The sequence below is a fragment of the Vespa mandarinia genome, chromosome 24 (assembly GCF_050613455.1).
Source record: "Vespa mandarinia isolate Hongniang chromosome 24, ASM5061345v1, whole genome shotgun sequence".
Taxonomy (NCBI): domain Eukaryota; kingdom Metazoa; phylum Arthropoda; class Insecta; order Hymenoptera; family Vespidae; genus Vespa; species Vespa mandarinia.
Window position 1 is genome coordinate 1,678,121 of NC_140833.1, and position 16,880 is coordinate 1,695,000.

At 35.0% G+C, this 16,880-nt stretch overlaps 1 protein-coding gene across 2 annotated transcripts in view; it reads left to right on the plus strand.

Annotated features, from left to right (window-relative positions):
• Myo81F (unconventional myosin 81F) overlaps nucleotides 1–16,880 on the plus strand; it is a 39,083-nt gene that overhangs the window by 18,265 nt on the left and 3,938 nt on the right. Inside the window, exons 5-12 of one of the 2 annotated variants that reach the window (XM_035868605.2) lie at nucleotides 8,829–9,081; nucleotides 10,268–10,602; nucleotides 10,746–12,132; nucleotides 12,313–12,565; nucleotides 13,172–13,207; nucleotides 13,535–15,271; nucleotides 15,409–15,598; nucleotides 15,801–16,880. The exon at nucleotides 15,801–16,880 is cut by the window's right edge and continues 367 nt beyond it. In XM_035868605.2, the coding sequence (XP_035724498.1) occupies nucleotides 8,829–9,081; nucleotides 10,268–10,602; nucleotides 10,746–12,132; nucleotides 12,313–12,565; nucleotides 13,172–13,207; nucleotides 13,535–15,271; nucleotides 15,409–15,598; nucleotides 15,801–16,880 (5,271 nt within the window). The remainder of the gene's footprint in view (nucleotides 1–8,828; nucleotides 9,082–10,267; nucleotides 10,603–10,745; nucleotides 12,133–12,312; nucleotides 12,566–13,171; nucleotides 13,208–13,534; nucleotides 15,272–15,408; nucleotides 15,599–15,800) is intronic. The other variant, XM_035868606.2, reaches the window with a different exon arrangement.

Genomic DNA, 16,880 nt, shown 5'->3' on the forward strand with positions numbered 1-16,880 from the left:
TGTAAAAGATCACGTAAATCTCTGTCGCTGTTGTTAATGATAAGTTATTATAAAATCGTTGACGAGATGATTAAAGTGGAGAGAAACAAAACAAAAAGAAAAAGATAAAAGGAACAGGAAATTTAATTTTAGGCAGGATTGATATAAAAAAAAATGTCTCGCGTATATATATATATATATAGATATATATACATGTATACGTCAATGCGAAATTATTTGTGCATTTCCGGTTTTAACAGACTACTATTAACCGGAAGTGTCGTCAAAGAATAGTAAATATTGGCCATACAATGCCCGGATAGAAGTAAAGAAAATTGTCCCATAGTAAGTACTTATCAAGGTTATCGATCGTCGATCGATAAGCCGCTATATATTCTTTTGTTATATCGTACAAAAGAATTATAATTATAGCATTTGCTTACGATCGTTATAATATTAATTGTTAGAAATAAATTTTCAACAGTAAAATTACCCCCGAAGAAAAACAAATGTATATGTATATATATATACATATATATGAAAAAAATTTTCAAATTACTATAAAAATATTTTGGTAATTTTTTTTTATTTTTTTTTTTTTATTTTTTTTTTTTTTTAATATAAGTAAAAAAGATTCTAGATCACGTTCGATAAAAATAAAAGTAATAAGCGATGAAAATAACTGTTAGATTGAAGGAAAGAAAAAAGAAAAAAAAAAAGGAAGATCAATAAAGTTAGAAAAGAATTCAAGTATGTCGTTAGTGATATAAATAAGGACGGCCATTATCAATACGATATTATCGGAATAAAACGTTGACTGAAAACAGGAAACGGAAGCCGTGGTAAGTGCGTTCTTGTGACGATATGACGATACCGCGTATGTTGATTATGCGATTAATGTCTCTATGTCGCGATAGGACGGAACCTTGAGCAGTGAATTTTTACTATGGGAAAAGAAAAAAAAAAAAGATGCATTCCATTAGTAATCTTCTTCTTTGAATTTCAATCAATGTAGACAATTCTTTACGAATATGTGATATATATATATATATATATATATATATATATATATATATATATATTAAGAACGGATATACGTATGTACATTATTAATCAAATTACGAGTATGATCTATCACGTCATCCAGTTATCGCCATCCGGTAAAGGCAAAGAACAAAAAATAAAAAGGAAAAAGATAAGAGAAAAAAAGGATGCATTTTAAAGTGATGTTTGCGTGTCGACCGACTGTGCCCGAAGACGACGATTATGACGATGATAACCGAAAAAGATTGGCTATGACGACGATAACGACAACCGAAAAGGACTGACGATAACGACTATGACGATGACCGAAAAGTACCGACTATGACGATGACCGAAAAGTACCTACTATGACGACGTCCGAAAAGTAGCGACTATGACGATGACCGAAAAGTACCGACTATGACGATGACCGAAAAGTACCTACTATGACGACGACCGAAAAGTACCGACTATGACGACGACCGAAAAGTACCGACTATGACGACGACAACTGAAAAGGATTAACGACTACGACAACGATGACTACGACTATGACGACTATGACGATATCCCGGAACGATATCCTGACGATAACCGAGAAAAATTGAAAAGAATTGAAGATGACGATGACGAGGACCAAAAAGGACGTCGTCATTGGTCTACTTGGGTCTTTCCTCCTCTCTCTCTCTCTCTCTTTTTTAAAGACCCGTTTAATCTCTATTTCTGGCCACACGTGGTGCCTCGAACACACCGAACGATAAGTTTGCAGCATTAACGTGGATACGATGTACATACGTAGTTACGTATGTATTCATGCATGCATGCATGGATGCTTGCACGTATGCATGCATGTATATATGTATGTATGTACTTAAAGTGGCATCAACTACTCGAAAGTACCCATGCTTCTGTGTCGCGTTAGGGTAGTATACCACAAGCACGTTCGTACAGCTTAGGGTTGAAAGAAGAATTTACTTCGGGATCGAGTGGCAGCCACTTTGTACCTAAATACGGTTCGTTGACAATCTCGTTGCACATAAAACGCATGTTCTCCTTAAGAGAAGGAGAGAGAGAGAGAGAGAGACAGAGAGAGAGAGAGAGAGAGAGAGAGAGAGAGAGAGAAGAGCATTCTCTCTCTCTCTTTCTCTTAAACGATAGAATCGATCTTCCTGCATCAGACAGAACTCATGGAAGCTTATTCATTCTATATTTTACTATTTCATTTATGAATTCTATAAATTTCAAAGGATCTTGATCTTATTAAAATTTTGTATGATGTATTACTGTGAGAAAAAAAAAGCCGAAATAAAAAAAAAAAAAAAAAAAAAAAAAAGAAAAAAAAAGAGAGAAAAGAAAAGGCAACGAAAAGAGAAGAGAAAAAAAGTGTCTGTGAAGAAATTCGTAGATTCTTTTTTTTTTTTTTTTTTTTTTTTTTTCTTTTTTCTCTTTTTATCTTCAAAGATAAATCGACCGACGTGAAAATGTTTCCAAGAAGGCCATTGAAAATGAAATGGCAACGTGACGTCTTTCACGTGACATGGAAAATATTCAAGCAAGAGAATTCGTTCTTCTCGTTAATTCTTTCTTTGAGATAACGCGATAGGATATTGGAGGGGGAGGAGGGTGGAGGTGGTAGGTGGAGGGTGGAGGGTGGAGGAAAAAAGAAGACAAGAAGAAGAAGAAGAAGAAGAAGAAGAGGAAGAAGAAAAAAGAGAAAAGAAACGAACAAACAAACAAAAATTAAAAGAAAAATATCAAACTGGAGATAAGCTTTTAGGAAGTTGAGGTAATTGGGGGAGACAGTGGTGTCGAGACAGAGCGCGTAAAGGGGATGGAGGTGGTGTTGTGGTTGTGGCTGATAGTAAATGGATGGTGGGGAAATTGGAATGATCCCCGTTTAAACCCAAGTCCTTTTTTGAAGGTCAGTAAAACGCAGAACGGACCAAGGGAGAATGAATGAACACGTTTCAGAGAGAGAGAGACAGAGACAGAGACAAAGATAGAAAAGAATTCGTTCTTGTTTTAAAGAGAAAAAGAGAGAGAGAGAGAGAGAGACGAGAAGGAGAAAAGGACGGTAAAGAAGGGGGGGAGGGTGATGGAGATGGTGTGCACGCCCCGCGTTATTGATCGAACTGTAGCTCGTTCACATCGGATTCGGAGTGTTCTTCCTCGTCCTCGTCCTCGTCCTCGTCCTCGTCCTCGTCCTCGTCCTCGTCGTCCTAGTCCTCATCCTCATCCTCGTCATCCTCGTCATCCTCGTCATCCTCGTCTGCAACGTCGACAGCAATGGTGATGATGATGATGATGATGATGATGATGATGGTGGTGGTGGTGGCGGTGGTAATGGTGGTTGTGATGACTTGGTGTCAATGGTGGTGAATGGTAGTGGTCGATGGTGGTAGCTGCGGGTTCACAGATATAAAGCCTTCGGATACTTTCTTTCATAGTCGTCCTTTTCTCTTTCTCCCTCCCTCTCCCTTTCGCTCTCCCACCTCATCATTTCTATCTCTACTTCTTTCTTTCTATCTCTCATTGTCAGTTGCGCTCGTTCACAGACAGCACGCGTGTACCACTTAACTAACTCTCCTCTTTTATCGTACGGAGTAATACTCAATCTTCCTCTTTTTTTTTCTTTTTTTTTTTTTTCTTTTCTTTTCTTTTCTTTTTTTTTTTTTTCTCTGTTCTGTTTTGCCTCGCTAATGTTCGTCATAAAGTCCATCGTGTAGGAAAGACTATCACCGACGGCCCTCTTCACCACTCTAGAAGAATAATAAACGTCTAATGAAAGGAACATTTAGGTTTGACCTTAATTACTTGGATTTATTTAATTACGAGAGAAAGTTGGTTAAACGTTTGGTAACATTAATCTTAATCCTTTCGATTTTATTCGACGTTTTTTTTTTTTTTTTTTTTTTTTTTTTTATAACGAATCTATAATAATTCTATAATCCTATGGCAATTACTATCGTACCTCGTATTATATAGATTTGTATCAATATTTTCGTTTACGTCAAATATTACGATTTGTATTATAGGTATTCCTTCGATAAGGAAGTTTAATAAATATAATCAGACGCGATGTCTCGTATTTAGAATTGATTAATTCGTTTAAAAAGAGCAAATGATTGATCGATGCGAAGAAAAGCAAAATGCAATTTCCCGTTACCCGATGGATGGTGGAGAGAGTGAAAGGGGTAGCAAAGGTTAGGGGTAGAGGTAGGAATAGGGGGTTTGACCATGTCGCGCGAATAACTCGTGATCTTGATTATTAGTTCTAAGATATCACCGATAATAGAGGAAATCTTTTCATTTCGATTCCACAAACGTTTAACGCCATTGAATTAATTGAACTTATCGTTTTGCAATCGATCGGAACGTTCATTATTAAAGCGACGAATTTCAAATTGATCATTCATCCTTTTTTTTAAAGATCCATTAATCATCTTTTTCAATAACAACAACAATAATAGTAACAACAAAATAGATGAAAAAAAAAAATGATTTTTAAATACAATTTTAAATTCCTCGACAGTGTCGTATCTGCAAACGCAAAAAAAAAAGAAGAAAAAAGAAAAAATTACTATCTTGGTTCTAATAATCTTCTTAGATGTAAAAAGACTTAAAAAGGATATTTTGAATGGTATTAGAAGAAAAAATAATATAATATGTTAAAAGAAAAATAATATTCAAGTTTTCGTAATTTTCTATGGATTTAATAATTATTTGAAAGATTGAAAGGGGATGTTCACTTGGTTCTTTTTTTTTTTTTTTTCCTTTTTTCTTTTTTTCTTTTTTTCTATTCTTTCTATCACTTTCTTTCTCTTTTTTTTTTTTTCTTTCTTTCTTTCTTCTTTAAAAATATTAAACTGGATCATCGCGATCACTTCTAAATCTCTCAACCGATATGGTAATGAACACGATTTGACCCGATAAAGAAATGAACTGAGAAGTGGTGAACTCTCTCTTTCTCTCTCACACACTCTCACGTTCGGTGTGTAAGCCTCGCAACCCCATTTCCTTCGTGTAATTTCCGCGTATCTCGACGTGTCATACTTGACGAGAAGAACGAGCTAGAGCAGCGAAGAGACAGAGAGAAAGAGAAAAAGAAAAGAGAGAGAGAGAGAGAGAGAGAGAGAGAGAGAGAGAGAGAAAGCTCATACTTCGGGAGGATCCACTGTTTGCCAAGCTACGAGCTTCAATCTCTAAGCTCAAAGAGACTGATCGATCAGCATACCTAATTCACGATTAACAAGTGTGAATACATTTTTATCTTGAAATAGAACGATGAATCAAATCATTTTTTTCTTCTTTTCTTTTTTTTTTCTTGTTTTCTTTTTTTTTCTTTTTTTTTCAAATCACAGGAACGAACCAGATGATCGGTGAAGTATTGAAGTAAAAAGAAAAAAAAAAAGAGAAAAAAAAAAAAGAAAAAAAAGGAAAGTACGAAGGGGAAAAAAAAAATTACTCATCAATATCCTTATTCTATAAGATCGAATACAGATGGATCATTTACTTCTTTTTTTTTTTTTTTTTGTTTCATTTTTCATTTTTTTTTTTTTTTTTTTTCTTTAATTTTTATAAATTTTAATGAGTTTATTTAATAGAACGTTGGATAATAATGTTAACGTGGATGCATCTCTCGATTTTTTCCATGAGAAAACGAGGAGGATAGTGTTATCGATGTGCTTTCAGAGCATCAACAGACTCACCACCTGGACGCATTAAAGGAATATATATATATATATATGTATGTATGTATGTATGTATACATATACTACATATTGTATGCACGCATGTTATTTTTAAACTCTCGTTTATTTTCCTTCGGATGATATCTACGGCCAGTAGCTCTCTCTCTCTCTCACTCTCTCTCTCTCTCTCTCTCTCTCTCTCTCTCTCTCTCTCTCTCTCTCTCTCTCTACCTCTCTCTCTCTCTCTCTCTCTTCTTTGAAAGAGCTTATCCATAAGGGTCACGATAAAAATATACCCTCAAGATAATTTCCTTTCAAAAATAGACACACGAGATGAGAGAGTGATGTTTGATTAAAAAAAAAAAAGAAAAAAAAGAAAAAGAAAAAAAAGAAAAGAAAAAAGAGAAAAGAAAGAAATGAAAAAAAACAAAAAAGAAAAGAAATGAAAAGAACAAAGAAACAAAGCAAAACAGAACAAAAAGAGGATGAAAAACAAAAGGAGTAAAGGAGATCCACCCTTTGGTGTTTCGAAAATATACAATGTCCAATCGTAAATTTAAATACATTAGGATTGGTTGGAGGGGTGAAGGGTGGAGGGTGGGATGGGAGGAGGAAGGGGAATTAAGGAGTCATCGATCTCTTCTTTCATTGCGTTATCGATTAATTGTAATAATATCGATAATATATATTTGATCAATTATTTTCTAACAACATCTATACTTTAATGCGGTTTAATTTCTTCGAATGTTTTTTTTTTTTTTTCTCTATATATACGTACATAAGCAATTGATATTATCATTAATTTTCAATTGAAACAATTTTAAACTAATTTCTTATTTTATCCGATCACAAAAATACATAAGCGAAAGTTAAACATATATATATATATATATGTGTGTGTGTGTGTGTATATATATATATATATACATATTATTATTTTTGACATTAGACAGAATTTGTATATGTAAGACACACAATTTTGTATATGTAAGACATTATTTTAATATTAGAAAAAAAGGGGGAAAAATAAAAAAAAAAACAAAAACAAAAACAAACAAGATGTTTACAACGATGAATATAGGTCAAAGATTCTTATAACAATTTTCATAAGAAAATTCGTTAATGCTTATTCGAAATAAGTAAATTACAAGAATGTAACAACAACAACTTCGTAGTGAAGTGTACTCGATCACGTATAATTGATGTTTAAAATCAGCTTTTGAAACTTTTGCCACGTCTATCACCCGTTTCTATATATATATATATATATATAAATCAATTTTCGATGATCGATCGGAAAATCGGATCGATAAGTATCGATTCGATATTGAGTATTAGTTTTTAATCGATCTCGTTACCTATCGAAAAGTTCCTTTTATGATTTAACGTACGTCACGATTAACAAATAGAGAGAGATAGAGAGAGAATGGGAGAATGAGTGGGAGAGAGAGAGAGAGAGAGAGAGAGAGAGAGAGAGTTGTTCGCGTCTGACACAAAACTGGGTTGCTCTACTTCGAAGCGAGCGAGCAAGCAAGCAAGCAAGCAAGCAAGCAAGCAAGCAAGCAAGCTAAACTCTCCTCTCCACACCTAATAGGAAGAGAGAAAATGGCGTAGGGGGAGTGTTCTGAGAGATCGTATTTTCTGTGGGACGGTTTGCTTACATACATAACGTATGTATGTATTTATGTATGTATATATGTACATATGTACGTATGTATCAATGTATCCGGTGTAAATCGAAGCTAAATGCAAGCTGATAACATTTTCGTAAATCTAATGGTATTAAGAGTTCAAAAGTTAGGTTCTAACAATTTAGTGTCGCTAATTTTTATCGGCGTTCGTAGAAGAGAACGAGGAGGAGGAGGAGGAGGAAGAAGATAAGAAGGATAGGGGGTTGGAGGGTGGGTACGATTAAAAAAACCGCAATTCAATCGAATGTCCTTAGGTTATATTAAATTTTGCTTCTAATTCGTATCTTGGTTCTTTTCTTTTCTTTTCTTTTATTTTTGTCTCTTTTTATCTCTCTCTCTCTCTCTTTTTTTTTATCTTGCAAATTTCTTACCCCTTAATTAAATCTTCTGATTTAATTTCAAATTACATACGTAGCTTCTCGTTAATAATAAAAAAATATATATATTAACTCTTTATTTTATATATAATAATAATAATAATGATTTATATAGTTGTGATAATTCATACATGAAAATGAGTTTGAAACAATCTTCTGATTTTATTTCCAAATATAATACATAGCTTCTCGTTAACAAGAAATATACATAAAATCTATAGATCAACCCGTATATACAGATATTTGCATACGAGCATACATACAAATGTACATATATATATACATACATACATATATATATACGTACATACATATGTATGTATCGAGAGTACCGTTCCCGTGGGAGTTAGCCTACAAACTAAAAGGGGATCAGTGAAACTTGCTCGTAAATATCGTAGCTTCTACATACGTCATCGGATCGCGTTGCAATTAATCGGCTTAACAAGAGAGTAGCATGTATGTAAAACCCTCTCAACGTAGTCGTGTAGTTGTAATCGTAGTCATACTCATCGTAGTTGTGTCGTTTACCCTCTTTTACGAATCCGTTTGTTATCGAGAAATCATCACGGATACGTTTATACGTCGATTACAGACACACACACGCACACACGCTTACTTAAAAAAATATGAATGAAAAATTAAGCCGAAACGAAAAAGAAAAAAATTGATCATCGATCATTCACAAATTGATCCACATCGATTGTCGAAATAAATAAATCGATTGGATTTTGTTTTTCTTTCTTTCTTTTTTTCATTAGATATGACAAATGAAGAAAAAAGAAAAAAAAAAGAAAAGAAAGGAAGAAATCGTCAGACGACGATTTATGGAATGAAAGAAAAAGAAGAAAAAAGAATGAATTTGATTGAGAATAAAAATGAATAAAGATGAATAAAAATGAATAATAATTACTCTCTCTCTCTCTCTCTCTCTCTCTCTCTCTCTCTCTCTCTCTCTCTCTCTCTCTCTCTCTCTCTCTCTTTCTTTCTTTCTCTTTCTCTTTCTTTTTCATAGATATATAAACAAACGAACGGACTTTGTATATTTGATTTGTTGAACAATTTTATAGGAATACGTGAGCCGTTATCATGGACAGAAAATGGGTGCACTCGAGCCGCATGTTTTCGCATTGGCCGAGGCAGCATACAGATCCCTTCAAGATACGAAAAGCAATCAATCCTGCGTTATATCTGGCGAGAGCGGCGCCGGAAAAACCGAAACAACGAAATTCATCTTGCAGTATTTATGTTCGGTTACTAGCAACGTCGACACGTGGGTGGAACAACAGATATTGGAAGCCAATACGATTCTCGAAGCTTTCGGTAATTATTGTTATATTGATTGATGCGATTTTTTCTTTTTTTTTTTTTTTTTTTTCCTTTTCTTTTCTTCTCTTTTCTTTTCTTTTCTTTTTCTCGCTTGTCTCGTTTTTCACATCGATCAATCGAATTAAATCGGTGTTGCTATGGTGATTTAAAAAAAAAAAAAAAAGAAAAAAAAAATAAATAAATACAAAGTTAATCGCACCATGCCTTTTTCTAAATCATAATAATCCGAAGGAACAGTTTACAAATTTGAAACTTTTGAGATAAACCTGAGAAAGGGGATATCTTGAAAAATGAGAACGATTGGATTTTTCAAGTCGATTTTCTTATTGGCGATAACGAAATCTCTCTACAAGGGGGAAAAAAAAAAAACAACAATAATATTTCTTATTTAACATTGCAATTTTTCGTTTAAATTTTCCTCATTTTTCATGGGACATAAAATTTTTGTCAATATATTCGATTGTAAATATTACGAACGAAAGTCATTTGAAATGAATGAAAGGAATCGCGGATGATTTCGCCATCCGTGCCACCTCCTGCCTCCCCCCACCCTCCTCCTCCCGTCCACCGTCGTCGTATTTCATTCGCGTTGACTGTGCAATGGCATCCTTGGCAATGTCACATTTCAAATGAAAAGGCAGGATTCACAGTGGTCGGAGTCAAGGACGAGCGTGGCAATTCAGGTGTAAAATGCAGTAGCGAGGGGTAGAATCTGGGTCATGGGGGAAAAAAGGGGAGGATTAATAAGAATCGTAATGTACTCTTCGACATTGCAATATATCGAACGATGCCTTGAATATTTAAGATGATTTTTTTTTTTTTTTTTTTTTTTTTTTTTCTTGTGTATCCACGATGCCTCTCCCCGCCCCCGTCCCCCTCCGTCCCCATTACATTAATATTACAATAATAAAATACCGTGGAAAAGCGCAGCTGGGCCTCGACCTGAGTCCCAATCTGCAAGGTGGGCCTTGTAGTTTTATAGTAGTTCGAAGAAAAGTCGCAAAAAGAACAAAAAAAAAAAAAAAAAAAGAAAAAGAAATGAAAAAATTAATTGAAAAATTTACAAATGTTAATATGATCCTTGAAATAATTTGATAAACTTAATCGTCCCGTTTTAAAACAATTTTTATATTGTATTATTAATATTGTATAATGCATTATTGATATCGCGTGTTAACAGGTAATGCAAAGACCGTACGTAACGACAACAGTTCGAGATTCGGAAAGTTCATGCAAGTTTGTTTCGATAGTAAATGGATGATAAAGGGTTGCATTATACAGGATTATTTATTAGAACAAAGTCGTATTACATTTCAAAGTCCCGGAGAACGTAACTATCATGTACTTTATCAACTGGTCGAAGCTGGCACAAGGGATAAGGAATTTGCCGAACAGTACAAGCTTATGCCAGCTATCCATTATAAATATCTTAATCAGTCTGGTTGCGTTAAAATTGGTGGTATATCGGACTCGAAGAAACTCGATGCATTAAGGTTGGCTTTTAATGTTTTACAGGTGAGATTATTATCATTTATCTTTTAGATTATAAGAGAGATTTGTAATTTAATATGATTGTGATACATATATATATATATATATATATATATATATATATGTATATATATAGTTCTAATGAAATATAAATCAATTTTTAACAGGTTGCACCAGAAATGTGCGAAGGAATATTCCGTGTATTATCGGCGATCTTATGGTTGGGCAATTTGAATTTCGAAGATGTAGACGGCGAAAAATGTGAATTGAGGGAAGAGGATGACGACATAATTGAAACGGTAGCACCACTGTTAGGTCTTCAAATTGAGGATCTAAGAAAGGTTGTATTGATACGTCAGATCAATGTACGTGGTAACATAACCGAGATACCACTTAAGGTGCAAGAAGCCAAAGAAAATCGACACGCTATGGCAAAGGCTTTATATTCACGAACATTTGCCTGGCTTATAAATCATATAAATAATTGTACGAATCCAGGACAGGACAGTTCGAGATTTCTCGGTGTATTAGATATATTTGGGTTTGAAAATTTTTCTGTAAATAGCTTCGAACAATTATGTATTAATTATACCAACGAGAAGTTACATAAGTTTTTCAATCATTACGTTTTTGCATTGGAACAAGAATTATATCGTCAAGAGGAGATACAATATTCTCATATAACGTTCACCGACAATACCATGTGTTTGGAATTGATCGAGAAACCACCTAGATGTGTTTTAAAATTATTGACCGAACAATGCCATATGCCAAAGGGTTCCGATCTCGCGTATTTAACTAATTTACACGCGGAATTTGAGAATCATTCGTGTTACGTTAAGGGTGACGATCGTCGGAGATGGGAAAAAGAATTTGGTGTAAGGCATTATGCCGGTTGCGTTACATATACCGTTGAAGGTTTCGTCGAAAAGAACAGGGATGTACAGCAGGATGTATTTTTTGATTTTATGTCAAGGAGTACTAATGAATTTGTCCAAGAGATAACCGTTTATCAGGATCTCTTAGGATGTACAGTGGCCCGTGCAACTGGCAATGCAGCCGCGACCATGTCTCGCGGTACATCAAAGGGCAAACCTACGTTATGCGATTCCTTTCGACATCAATTACAGGCATTAGTGGACGTATTACAAGCAACTACACCTTGGTACGCGCGTTGCATCAAACCGAACATGGAAAAAGTATCGAATCATTATGACGAAAAACTCGTACTCGATCAACTCAAATATCTAGGAATGTTGGATATTATTCGTATAAGAAAAGAAGGTTTCCCTATACATATGAGATTTCACGATTTCGTAGCTAGATATCGATGCCTTGATAAAGGAAGAAATTTATTGTCCCGTGACGATAGGGAAGCTGTTAGATCATTGATAAGTAGCCAAGGTATACCAGAAACTGAATGGCAAATTGGTAGAACCAAAGTATTCCTTAGGAGTTATGTACACGAACCATTGGAAGATTCGAGGAATCAGATGGTCAGTAGTAATGCCCTGATGATACAAAAAATTTGGAGAGGCTACATAGTACGAAAGGGTATATATCTCTTTCTCTCTCTCTCTCTCTCTCTCTCTCTCTCTCTCTCTCTCTCTCTCTTTATGTATATATATATATATTTTGTTGTTGTTCGATAAGTACTATTTGTTATTTAATTTTGCTATCGGTAATAATGGTTCTTTTCAAATTTTTTTTTTTTTTTTTTTTTTTTTTTTCTAGAGTACAAAAAGATTCGTGAGGCAGCGTTGAAGGTCCAACACGCTTACAGAGGCTGGAAATTGCGTATAATATTTATTCGTAAACGTAGAGCCGCCATTATTATACAAAGCCATTTGCGAGGTGTTTTCGCCAGGGAAGTAGCTGCGGCATTGCGCGAAATGAGACGCGTGGATGAAGAAATGAGAAAGAGAGAGAGATTGGAGGAAGAAAGAAGATTGATGGAGGACAAGAAAGCATTGGAGGAAAGTCAAAGGTATTTTATAAACATTATTGTCTATATGAAAAACGGACGGTGAACGATATGAAATTTGTTCGTCTATGTGCATGATATAGTTCGGTGTACAGGGTGATCCATTTGAATGAAAATGCATATCATGTGGATTAAATGTGATGACGTTATAGATTATATTAAAAATCCTCAAATGGATTGAAAAGTGATTAATTGAAATTTAAAAATTCATAATTATTCCCTTTTTTTCGAAACTTTTCGCAGGCTTGTAGTTAGGCTTGTAGTTTGACGATCTGGGGAAAACAAAAAAAAACCAAAAGAAAGAAAATAAAAAAGTTATTAGTCTAAAAAGTCTCGATGAAGAGTAATTGATTTTAAAAAAAATTTTTAAATTAAACAAATTTTCATCCATTCTGTATTCTCCAAAAAAAAAAATAAAAAAAGAAAAATGATTTCTAGAATTATAAATACTTTTCTATGGAATATTAAACTATCACAAGTTGTTTCGAACATAATTGACAAGTAATAAGAGCACCCTGTACTAACGGTAGTCTTACATTCGTCTGGGAATAATTGATAAATAGAGCAGTCGACGATACGTTAATAGTATTTCGTTTGTGTCTCTTATAGCGCGCAGTACAATGGTATTGTTGGAATGGAACCAGGGTAAGTTCGTCAAAAAAATATGGCTGACGAATAAACGACCCTTTGATGCATGCATATTATAATAATGCGAAAGTGAGCATGTCAGTGTGTGAATGTATCATATACATATATATATATATATGTATCACCTATTATCAGATATTTGTTTCTGATCAATAATGTGATGTGGCAATATCAACAGAATCAAATTAGCTTTTGCTTTTTTCTCTCGTTTATTTATTTATTTTTCTTTTTAACGAAGCGTTTGAAATTAAAAAAGAAAAGAAAAAAGAAACAAAAAAAAATCTCCGAAGATATTTCTATTAATTGATATTATTAAATTTTCAGAAAAGCACAAGAGGAGATAGCTACATTGACCCAAATGGCAGAACAAATGAATTCAAAGATAGCGGCGTCTGATTTGCAGTCGGTCGATTTGGACAATTTATTTTCCTTTTTATCGGATGTTCAATCGACAAAAAGCAATCAGATAATTGAGGAAATCGGCGAACAGATGGATAACCTCGTAGAAGATTTGGACGTTGAATTGGAAACGGTGATACAGCAGGAGATGGAAATGAATTCGAAAGTCGAATCGAAAATGAATACGCCTAATGGCCAAGACATTACACCAGTACAACAGGCACAACGAATAGGTGGAAGTACGGGAAAATTGGGTCAACCGAGTTTACCAGAACCAACCGAGCCACCACCACCACCACCACCACCTATTCCTCCATTGGCATTGAACGGTGATTCCTCGGGTGATAATGGAGAGCCAATATATGAATCTGTTTTACCGCGAGAAGAGAATGGGCCTAGTAGTCCCATTATGATCAATGGTAGCCCGGGACAAATGAACGGTGACTCTTGTGGGTCTCCACCACCAGTACCGATTAATAAAATGAAGGAACAATTAGCTGGTAGTCCCCCGTCGTTAACAGAATCGGTAAATTCCAATGGTCATCATTTACATCACAATCATCATCATCATCATCATCATCAAACGCAAGTACCTCAAATCCAACAAAATGGTCACGATCAGCAACAACATCAGCCATTGCAGGGACAGCAACAGCAACAACAACAACAACAACAGCAGCAGCAACAGCAGCAACAACAACAACAGCAACAGCAACAACAACAACAACAACAACAGCAACAATCGCAAGTACCTCAGCCGCCTATTGAAAGGGAACAGAGAAGGAAATGTAGGGTGGAACGTAAATTGCAAGAGCTTGAGGATAAAAGGGAACAAGATATCGAAACTACGTATCACGATATCGTTGAATTTGCTCAAAATTATTTCAATAGCCATGAGAGATCACCGGAAGGAACGATAATGGCTACGCTGACGAGAAAATCGCGTGGGAAAAGTGTCGAATATATACCAAAATACGAAATGGTTACCTATTACAAAGGATCTAGTATACCAAATTCTCATATTCATATGTATGATCCAGATAACGTTAACGTTGCCTGTTCAGTATTCAGGGATTTATGTAAATATATTCGTGGGGAGATGAAACTTGATTTAGAAATAGCGACTATACAAAGTATCATCGGATATGGTATAGAAAGGGAAGAATTAAGGGATGAAATATTTGTACAGTGTATGCGACAAGCAACTAATAATCCTAATCCCGAATGGGCCGAACGCGTATGGTTGTTACTCTGTTTGGCAATCGTAGCGTTTCAACCTAGCAAATTGCTTTATAAATATTTCGTTTCATTTCTTCGAAAGAATTTAGTATTGGAGGGTAAACTTAGACAATACGTGCAATGGTGCATCGACAATTGCAAGAATACAAAGGTATCTTGCAGACAATATCCACCCTCGACCGTAGAGATTGCTGCGATGAGACGATTGGGTACGATAGTATGCCGATTCTTTTTTCTCGATGGTAGAACAAAAGCTATAGACGTACATCCAACCGATACCGCGGCTGATGCAGTAGCCAAATTAGCCGATAAATTGGGCCTTAGATCGTTAGAAGGTTGGGCCATTTATCAAAGCAGGCCGGACGGTGAGGAACATGTCAGAGCGCATGATTATTTATACGATGTGATAGCCGCGTGGGAAATGTAAGTATTTTCAATTGTTCAAATAAGATAATTGTAACGAATTAATTCATTGCAACCTGTTTGTACTTATTTTTTTTTTTTTTTCTTCATCTCCCCATTTTTGTCTAATCGTGACCATAATTCGACATCTTTCATAGGAAGCAATGTAAATTGAATACATCTCAATCAACGTTCTCGACGTTACGACGCGGAAATAATGCAACTCTGGGAAGCGGTGACAATCGTTTCGTATTTAAACGGCGACTCTTCCGTAACACGCGAGAGATCTCGCAAGATCCTGTAGAAGTGAATATGCTTTATGCTCAAGCTGTATATAATGTTGTTAAGGTATGATGATCCCCATTTTTTTTTCTTCCTTTTTTTGTTTTTTTTTTGTTTTTTTTTTTGTTTTTTTTTTTTGCCAAACGTAAAACGAATCTTTATAAACGTTGAATTTAATGTGTCCTCATAAATTGTATTTGTATTTTTTCTTTTCTTTCTTTCTTTCTTCCTTTCTTTCTTTCTTTCTTTCTTTCTTTTTTTTTTTTAGTGCGACGATTTTCCAGTATCAGAAAAAGTAGCTTTACAATTGGCAGGATTGCAAGCTCAGGTAGCATTGGGCGATCCAAAGGATAACGACAGATTAGATTATTATAGCGAGGTCGACAGCTTTTTGCCATATAGAATAAGTCGGGCTCGTGGTGATGACGTTTGGGTACCGATAATAGCACAAGCTCATAGACAATACGGAGCTGGTCGAAAGGAATTAGCAGCTAAAGTATTATATCTATCTTGTGTAATGCAATATCCGTTATATGGTACGACGATGTTCAATGTTACGTATCGAGGATATTGGTCCTATGGAAATCAATTGATACTTGGTATTAATTGCGACGGTTTAATGTTGATCAAGCCAGACGATAAATTTGTATTATCGGAATATCGTTATCAGGATGTTGAAAGTATAATGTTGGATCCAAGTGATTCCTTTATAACGATCTCCTTGTTACGACACAATCCTGATAGTTCGCACAAGTGTTTTGTATTTGAGACAGCGCAAAAAAATGAAATAGGAAGTTTGATCGTAAGTTATTGTCCCGCTTTAGCAGGATGGATTACGGAGAATGAAGTTCCTACGAAAAAATTCAAGGGTATAACAAATGAGGATCGTATTAGGCTTTATCATAATTTGGTCAATTGCCGTCGAACATTGGTTGATGGTGAAATATTGAGAAAACCACAGGATTCCGGTGGTGGTTTTTTAAGGAATACATTGAGAAGATTATCGAAGCATAGAATCGAAAAGTTACGACAAGAACACGGTAGTGCTACGGATCATGGTGAAACCTATAAAGGTTTTCCTTATGCTTATTGGGCCTTTAGTAGACAGCCTATACCACAGAGCCTTTCAAAATTGCCCGATCCGGACGAACAAATGGCCCTTAGCGTCTTCCAATTGATCTTAACTTATGCCGGTTTAGGACAAAATGGTGACACCGTTCGTAGAGTCGAAGACGAACACGTCAATCTAATACAGACCGTTATGGAAAGGTGTATTAGAAAGGAAAATCTTTTAGGAGAATTGTATTTGCAATTGATCAAACAAACGACCGATCATCCCGATCCAAAT